At 60.7% G+C, this 8,720-nt stretch overlaps 1 protein-coding gene across 1 annotated transcript in view; it reads right to left on the bottom strand.

Annotated features, from left to right (window-relative positions):
* Positions 1 to 7,821, bottom strand: part of GRK1 (G protein-coupled receptor kinase 1) — an 11,903-nt gene extending 4,082 nt beyond the window's left edge. Inside the window, exons 1-5 of the mRNA XM_046664931.1 lie at positions 7,123 to 7,821; positions 5,467 to 5,594; positions 3,616 to 3,773; positions 2,759 to 2,842; positions 220 to 344 (exon numbers count right to left, since the gene is read on the bottom strand). Of these exons, the coding sequence (XP_046520887.1) occupies positions 220 to 344; positions 2,759 to 2,842; positions 3,616 to 3,773; positions 5,467 to 5,594; positions 7,123 to 7,821 (1,194 nt within the window). The remainder of the gene's footprint in view (positions 1 to 219; positions 345 to 2,758; positions 2,843 to 3,615; positions 3,774 to 5,466; positions 5,595 to 7,122) is intronic.
* Positions 7,822 to 8,720: the final 899 nt, after the last annotated feature.

Below are 8,720 nucleotides of genomic sequence, written 5' to 3' on the forward strand. Positions count from 1 at the left end.
CCTATGACCCCAACAAGGAGGGTCATCTCCAGGTCAGCTGCAGGGACTCCTGCTCCTGTGACCCCAACAAGGAGGGTCAGCTGCAGGGACTCCTGCTCCTATGACCCCCACAAGGAGGGTCATCTCGAGGTCAGCAGCAGGGACATCTGCTCCTGTGACCCCCACAAGGAGGGTCATCTCCAGGTCAGTGGCAGGGACACTGGCTGGGCCACCTCCTACCTTTTCTCCTCGGGCTCGGAAGGGTCCTCTGGCCGCGATCATCTCATACAGCGTGACCCCCAGGGCAAAGTAATCCACGGAGAAGCCATATTCCTCACCCCGCAAGAGCTCCGGGGCCATGAAACCTGTGGGAGGAGCACCGTGACTCAGAGATGCAGCTGCTCTGCGTGAGCACCCACCTTCCCCCACGAGCTGTGGGACTGACGCTTCCACATGCACTGCAGGGGGCTCTTGGGCAGAAATCCTCAGCAGGGGGCTGCGCCGTGCACCCGAGGGTGTTGAGCAGCATCCCGGCCTCCACCTGCTACTTAGCGCCCAGTTGTGACAACCAACGTCTGCAGACTCTGCTGAGTGTCCCCTCTGGCCAGAACCACCCTGGTGAGAACTGGCACTCTGCACACACATGTGAAGTCCCGTCTCCCTGTTCAGGCACCACAACAGACCAAGCCCCGTCCTTGCTTGCCTCCCAGGCAGGCGCGTGACCTGTGGGGCAAGGGTGTGTATGGTCAGAAGCAGGTGCTATAAGCTGCTTCGTGAAAGGGCAGAAAGGACAGCTTTAAGCCACGATGTTCCAAAGAGCAGTGCAGTCGCCACCCCTGCTCCGTCTGACCCCAGCCGGGTCTGTGTCACATCTGGGGAGCCAGGCCACATGCCGAGCTCCACATCTTGCAGGTCAACACCCCTGAGAGCAAGCTCGGGCCTCCATTCCCTAACTGCCCCCGTGTAGAAGCCAGCGCAGCGTGTAGGAAGGGTGGATGGGCCCGTGGTCCCCTCCCTCGGGACCGGGGCTGGTGCTCTGGGCACAGGGGCCAGGGGGTTCTGTGCTCCGACGACTTTAGACATCCCGAGGTAAGCAGGGCTAATTGTGTCCGCTCATCCTGGCCCCTCCTGGTCCTTTGATGTTTCCGTGTTCATGGTAAGTTTCCAAGAGGCAGACGCACTGGGCCAATGACCGCAGCATCGTTTTTCCCCAGAGAGGTTACAGGACTGAGACTCCATGGACCCTCCAGCCCTGAGCACAGCTTTGTAAGTTCTGCTTTTCAGGGGATCACATTATGTCCAGAACTCCCAGACTCTGTGAGAAAGACGCGTTCAACCGACCACAACTAGACTGAAACAGGGTCCAAAGGAAAGTCCTGCCAGACCACGGGATGGGATTGTCCTCTGCTCATCCCCTGTTTACAGCCGGCTGCTCGCTGACCCAGGGCAGAGGCTCCGGCTCTCAGGGGCCTGGGGCCGGGCGGTGCAGAGGGGCCAGGGAGGAAGGGTCTGGAAGGTTCCCCGTGGCTTTGCTGGATGCCCAGCCTTCAGTCGCACACCTGACTTGAGTATCTGCTGCAGCCTCTGACCCCAAGTGCAGGGCGCGTCCACTGGGCCCAGGCAGGAGAACCTCCCGACTGGAGAGCTGAGTCCCAGCCTCTGCAGAAAGCAGCTCGGCAACCACAGCAAAGCCTATGGGGCCCTCTGGCGGCCGCAGAGCCCTCATGCTCCGCCTATCCTCAAGGTCAGACCACTTCAAACCCTGCCCTTGGCGTCAAGTTCTCTGGATCACCCTGAAATATGTGAGTGGTTTTCCACTCACATGCTCTCTCCCAGGGGTGGAACTTCATGGATTTTGGCCGAGGATCCAGGAAATTCAAGGTAAGACCTTTCCCTGAATGCAGCCGCAGATGAGGACAGACGCACCATGCCAACAGGTGCACAGGTGCGCCTCCAAGGAGCCCAGGGCACAGGGTTAGGAGGACTCCAGGATGCAAAACAAGATCCGAGGGGCCCAGTTCTGGCGGCAGCACTTTCTTCCCAAAGCAAATCAATCCGGGGAAGAAGGAGGTTTGCTAAGAAATTCTAAGAAGCCTCCACCCACTGGGAGTGCAGGGGAGGGAAGAACCTACGCCCGGGGGGTGCCTGCTGCATGCGTGAAGCAAGAACTTGCTGCACTGAACACTCAGTCCGGCCTGTGCGTGAGACACAAGCATGCACACACACATGCTCAGAGACACATGCACGCACACACAGACTCACACGTGCACACATGCATGCTCTGGACGAGGGCAGCCCCTTCCCCTGAGAGGACTCCCCCCCTGCCCCGCACTCCATGCTGGACTCCCTTGGACAGTGAAGGCCTAGGCCACGCCTGAGATGGGGGCCCGGCATTCCTTCCAGTCGGCCCGTCCAGGAGAGTTTTATTACAGTCAAGCAGGTGCCTGGCACCGACCCTCAGGGCTCTGACCACCTCGGTCCGGCACTCTGGACCAATGCATCCCGCTGATGCCCGGAAAACAGTTAAAGGTGGAAGCTTTCACCACAGGGGGCATGGTGTGTCACACCAATAGTAGTATTTCACGTGGAGAGGGGTGCAAGGCCACAGAGCAGCCGCGCAATCCCCCTGGCCAGTGCCCCTGGTCTCACCAGTCGCTCTGAGCAACAAGGGAGCCACTCCCCTACCACCCCCAGCTCTCCCTGTGGGTCCACCCGTGGCCACAGGGACCCCAGGGCCCGCGCCCCGAGAGGCTGCCCCGCCCTTGCTCTCAGGCCTCACCTGGGGTCCCCGCATAGCCCTTGGTCTTGGTCTGCCCGTCCTTCAGCTCCACGGCCAGCCCAAGGTCGGAAATTCGGATATTGCCTGAAAAGCAAACACAGGCTGAGGTCATAGGCGGCTCCTCGGAACAAAGGCACCTCGTGTTCCCGGAGCCACGGGACCTAGAGCCAGCCTCTGCATCCACACACACACGCTCACACACATGCTCACGCACTCACATGCAAATGCACACGCACAGGTGCACACACACACCCCGGGGACCCTGAGGCCTCAGCACCCAGGTGCCTCCCTCCCCGTCAGATGGCAGAGGGGCTGAGGGGTCCCAGCAGCCACTGGAATTCGGGGCATAATGCCCCCAAGTCAGCTTCCTCGTCCGCCCTCCCTCCCCCAGCCCCACAGTGACGGCCCCTGAGAACGCCTGTGCATGTCGGACTTGGTGACACAAAGGGGGGTCGAAAGGGATGCACAGGAAGCCCAGATCTCTATTTCATCTTCTCATCAGAATCCCAATTTGACTTCACATAGAGGCAGAAAGACACGAGTGATAGAGTGAAGATTTGGCCATAAAATATTAACTGCTTACTAATAGCCCCACACACTACAGACCCTGCATTAATTCCCTGTAACCCTAGTGCCTAATATGGACCAAATTTCACCAAAGTCCATCAAAAATCTCCCTTTGGAGACAATACCGTTCTGTCACAAAACGATTGAATGAACAATACACTTAAGACATGTCTTGGTGCTGTTTAAAGCTATGCCGAGCATTTCTCAAAACCAGCCCATCCCCCACGACCCGTCAAGCCACAGAAAGGAGCGGAGCAGGGCAAGGGGACTGAGAGGGGAGGCCACCTCACCGTCGTCGTCCAGCAGCACATTCTCAGGCTTGAGGTCTCGGTAGACGATGTCCCTCTGGTGGAGGTGCTCCAGGCCGCTGATGATCTGGGCCGTATAGAAGACTGCGCGCGGCTCGGGGAAGCCAGGGCTCTCCTCGTTCACGTTGTAGATATGGTACCTGGGGGCAGACCGTGCGGAGGCCCGTGCGTTCTGGGCCCAGCTCTGAGTGCTGCGCCCGCGGTTCTGAGGGGAAGCGGCACCTCAGGGACATGGGGGCCCTCAGAATCTGCATTGTCGGGAAAGCAGCCAGTCCTTTCAGGGCCTCAGCGTCCAGCCTGAGGAGCCCACGGCAGGCAGTGCAAAGACCCCTGGCAGCTGGTGTCCACACCTCACAGACCCCTCGCCACCGCTGTCGCAGGGGAGGAGCGGGGCCACAAAGTGCACCCCCTACCCCTGCCCTGGCCTGCGGAGGCCACAGCGCCCTTTCACTGCCGCCCGCAGGACGAGCAGGGGCCGAGGAAGCAGGGCAGGCCGAGCGCCCTCCAATACGCGTGGTTCATACAGAGCGCCGGCCACTCCACCCGAACATCAGACCCCTGTGGACCGGCGGCTGGACGCCCCTCCCCAGCGCCCCCTCCCCGTAACCGTCGTTTCTCAAGTTCCCACTATCACGCATCACAGAGAAGCAAAACCTAACAAATAAAAGGAAATTAAACTAGAACAACCCGGGAGAGTAGAGGTAACCAGGAATCTAAATAAAACCAGGAGAAACCCTCAAATCAGCCGGAGCACAGGACGGCAGGAACAGCAACCTGACAGCTCGTATCACATCCATGTAGTAGTGGGATGAGGTTGGTGTGGTGTCGCCATCATCTCTGCTCTAAGTCCTGCCATTAGCACTTCCCGACCTTCATGGGTTCCCTAATGAAGCTCTCAGAATCCTCATCAGGAAAGGGGGCCAGCAAACTGACCTGGCAGAGTGTTGTGGAGATGAACCCAGAAGGGAGAATGGAGGTGCGGGGCCTGGCAAATAGCACCGCAGCACCGGCCCCCTTCTGTGTATGTGACTGACACTTTTCCAAGGGCCTCACAGGCACTAACTTCTCCCCACAACAGCCTTCGAGCACGGGTGTTATGCTTTATCCCTGTTTTAGACCAGCACACAGAGGCAAGAGCAGTCAGGTGGCCCAGCCATCGAGTGGGCCTTTTCCCAGCTCTGAGAGCCAGTGGTACGCGTCCCACAGGGAGCCGGGGCCGGGCCGCAGATCCACAGCAAATGCAGCACACGCGGCACTGACGGCCCTGTGCTCTCTGCCGGGTGATGGCAAAGCCGCGGTTCCTGAAGTTGGCTGCGTCGTGTTTCCGGCTCTGCGGTCATCCCCAGGAGTGGGTCGTGGATGACATTTGTCTTCAGTGACCATCCCTCTCGACGCAAGGCCCCCGCTCACCCCTTTATTCATCCGCCCGTGCAGCCAGCACTCGACCCACAACACCACATGCTCCTGCTGCCCACCCCACTCAGCCCTGCGTCCACACAGCCCCGCGTCCACACAGACCTGCATCCACTCAGCCCTGCGTCCACACAGCCCCGTGTCCACACAGACCTGTGTCCACAGGACACACCGACGCCTGAGGCCACCCCCCCGGGGGGTTCCTGCATCTCACACGGGACTGAGGACGAATCATTTCAAGTACCAGCCACCAGAAGACAGAGAGAGGAGGATCCCGACTGGGGCACCGGCTCTTCCACAGATGTCGCCATGCTCCGCAGGGGGACGTGGCCCCGTGGGGCCCCCGAGGTCCCCTCTCCAGCTCGGCCACTCGAGCCTTCCCAGTCCCGGCTCCCACGCTGGGGAGAAAAGCCCACTTACCTTATGTCGCCCCCATTCATGATGGTCATCACCAGACAGAGGTCAGTTTTGGTTTCAAACGCATAGGCCAGAGAGACTATAAACCTGCTGTGCACTTTTGCCAGAATCTTCTTCTCCACCATGGCACCCTGGAAAGCAGGATGTCGGGTAAGAACACAGGTGTAGGCAGGAAGTGACATCGCCATGAAAGACGAAATAGAAAGTTGCAAATCCATTTTAAGTGTGGTTTGCACAAAGCTACTGAAGTAACCTAGGCACGCTCACTCGCCCCACGGCCCAGACAGACGCGGACACGCAGACAGGCCATGCTCACAGGGCTTCAGGTCTCCCGGAGCCCCCAGCCAACTAGGCTGAAACGCCAGGCAGGGCTCCCAGCGTGTCCCTGGCAGCCTGTTCCATGCTGACATCTCTTCCGGTTCTTCCTTACGTCTAACCAGCTTGTCCTGCTGCAGCCCCAGCCCTTTCCTGCTGTCCAGGCCTCCGGACAGCCGGGGACAGCAAGGTGCGTGGCCCCACATCCCCCAACACACCCCGCATGCCTGCTCAGTTTCTACCTTTATTTTCAAGCCTCATGAGGTCCACTTGATATGAATTTAGAAGTCGTGTTTGGGCAAGGAAGGCAGATCCCCTCCTGACGCTGGGGAGGCCCCTCTCACCCACATGGCACCGGAAGATTCTAGGCTGGTGCCACGCGGTATCAAGTTCAACGAGGACAGTGAACTCGGAGCAAAGAGACGGCAGCCCTGACTGTTGTGTCAACATCAGGATGGACGGGCATGAGGGGGAACTGTGCCCCCCAGTCCCACAGGAACGGCACCTGCGAGGAACGCCGGGTGCGCGCCGCCATCCACCCGGAAAAGCTGCGTTTGCCATGGACACGGTCTGAGCGGTGCAGCGGGAAGGGGACAAGGACCGTGCGGGACACAACGTGCAGCTGGGGGATGAGGCCCGAGACGTTAAGCAGCTTTCGCTGATCCCACCCGAATGGAGTCCGACGCCTTAGAGCGGACACCGCGGGGCACCCACCCACGGCTCCACTCCCTCCCATCCCTGACGACGGCTGCTCTCGGGGGACAGCCTGTGCCCGGCGCCACAACAGGCTCTCCTCACAGGGAGGACGGGCCCAGCCCTGGCTCCAGCCCTGTGTGTTCTCGTCATCCCCTCACAGGGGCTTTGGGAAAGTGCCAGAAAGTCAAAGTCAAGAGCCCGGAGAACGACCCGACACCGGCTGCTGCATCTCGTCACGTTGGTGAAAAGCGGAGAAGGGGACGAACCGGAAGCATCACCCACAGCCACAAAGGCAGAGGCCGCTCTCCCAGAAGGGGCGTCAGCTGACCCCATCTGTGCGCAGGGCGCCAAGCCCGGGGGTTAAGAGCAGCCAGGCAAGCTGAGTCGCAGGCCGGGAGGACCCCAGAGGCCAAACACGCCGGGCCGGCTGCTTGGCTGCAGCGCACAGACCAGCCGACTCAGACAAGGAGGCACAGGTGGCCTGTAAACCAGCTGAGGCTGCAGGCAGGAGAGGCTCCAAGTCAATGCACATGGTGAGCCAGCCAGCCAGCCGAGGAGCATGGCACAAGCTGGACAAGGCCCCCAGGCCCCACCCGGAACACTGCCCCCCTGCCCACCCTCGGCCCCGCGGTGGCACCGGCTGCCCACCTGGTACCCCTTCCTTTTCTTCAGCCTCTTCTTGTTCAGCTTCTTGCAGGCGTAGATCTTGCCAGTCGCCTTCATCTGGCAGGCCCACACCTCCCCGAAGCCGCCTTTCCCCAGGACCCTGAAGTCCAAGAACCAGTCCTCCCCTGTGGGCTGGGCCTCCAGCCACTTCCACTGCAGGAACCTCTGGAAGTGCAGGCTGTCCAGGTACTCCTGGAAGGGCGCCCGGCTCAGGTGCGCCAGAGTGGCCCGCAGGAGGGGCTGGAAGAGCCCATCTCCACTCGCCGAGGGCCCCGCCCGGACCTGCGCCACCATCTCCTCATCCAGGAAGCTGCAGAAGAGCTTGGCCTGGGGGTCCAGGTACTCCGCCAGGATGGCCTGGGCCTTCTGCGGCCGGAGGTCGTCGTCGGCTGTGTCGTAGTCCTCGATGTCCTTCCAGAGCTCCAGGGCCGGCACGTGCCTCTCGTCGGCCCTCAGGAACTGCTGGAAGAGCCGCTTGCCGATGGGCTGCTCCGAGCACAGGCCCTGGAACTCTAGGTCCAGACTCTCACGGAGCCCCTCGCACTTGGAGAGCGGGGGCAGCCTGAGCTTGGACAGGTACCTCCTGTCCCGGGTGGACGGAGCACTGCTTCCATCGATGCTGCCCCGGGCAGCGATGAAGGCGGAGTTGGCCACCACCGTCTCCAAGGACCCGAAATCCATCCCGGCAGCTCAGGCGTGAGGGGCCATGGGCCGGCCCTCGGCGCCCGTGTCCGCAGCGGACCTGACCCACTGCCCTCTCAGGACAGGAGGTGCCCCGGCCGGTGCGAGGATGGTGGGGGCCACGCGGGGGCCCCAGGGAACCCACTGACACAGCTCGGACTAAGTCCCAGCTGGGTTACAGAGGACACACTCAGCGCGGAGAGCAGGGGCCAGAAAAAGACAATCCCCTAAGCGGCTCCCAGACGGATTAGACGGCCCGCCCACGCTGCTCTGTCCTCAGACAGCCGCTGTCTTCTGGCAGGAAGGACACACTCAGGCCCCAGACGCACAGCGCTGCCACCCCAGAGCTGCAATCCACAACGCGCGGCCCGGTCCGGGCCTCTGGCCTAAGCAGACGGCTCGACTGCCCGTTTGTTTCCTGGCAGGGACAGAAGCCAAATCTAAGCAGGGGGACCCAGGAGAAACCCTAAATTATAAAGATGACAGGTGGTTTTCCCGCTATGTTTAGTTTTTGTCTTAAAAAAAAAGCAAATGAGAAGAAAACCAACTGATAACAGGAATTTAGAGAGAAAAAAACACAGTGAACAGTTTCCTGGGGCGTCCGCAGGTGAGACCACTGGCCGGGAAACTGGTCAGTGTCTGAGGACCGACATCTGTCCTGACCTGACACTGAGAGCAGCTGTGTCCCATGTCACAGAGCTGATGGCTCTGAGGTCCAGGGCAACCCCGGCACTTGCTGTTTCTCCCCTCACCTGGGCATGCCGGCCAAGCAGAAATGCCCCAAGAAGCAGTGCAGTGAAGCAGGAGACCCCGGCTAGGCTCAGAGGGGGAGGGAGGGGAATGAAGAGGCCAGGACACACCTGGGGCACACCTGGTGCACAGCTGGGGCACAGCAGCAA

Source organism: Equus quagga, chromosome 6 (assembly GCF_021613505.1).
Source record: "Equus quagga isolate Etosha38 chromosome 6, UCLA_HA_Equagga_1.0, whole genome shotgun sequence".
NCBI lineage: Eukaryota > Metazoa > Chordata > Mammalia > Perissodactyla > Equidae > Equus > Equus quagga.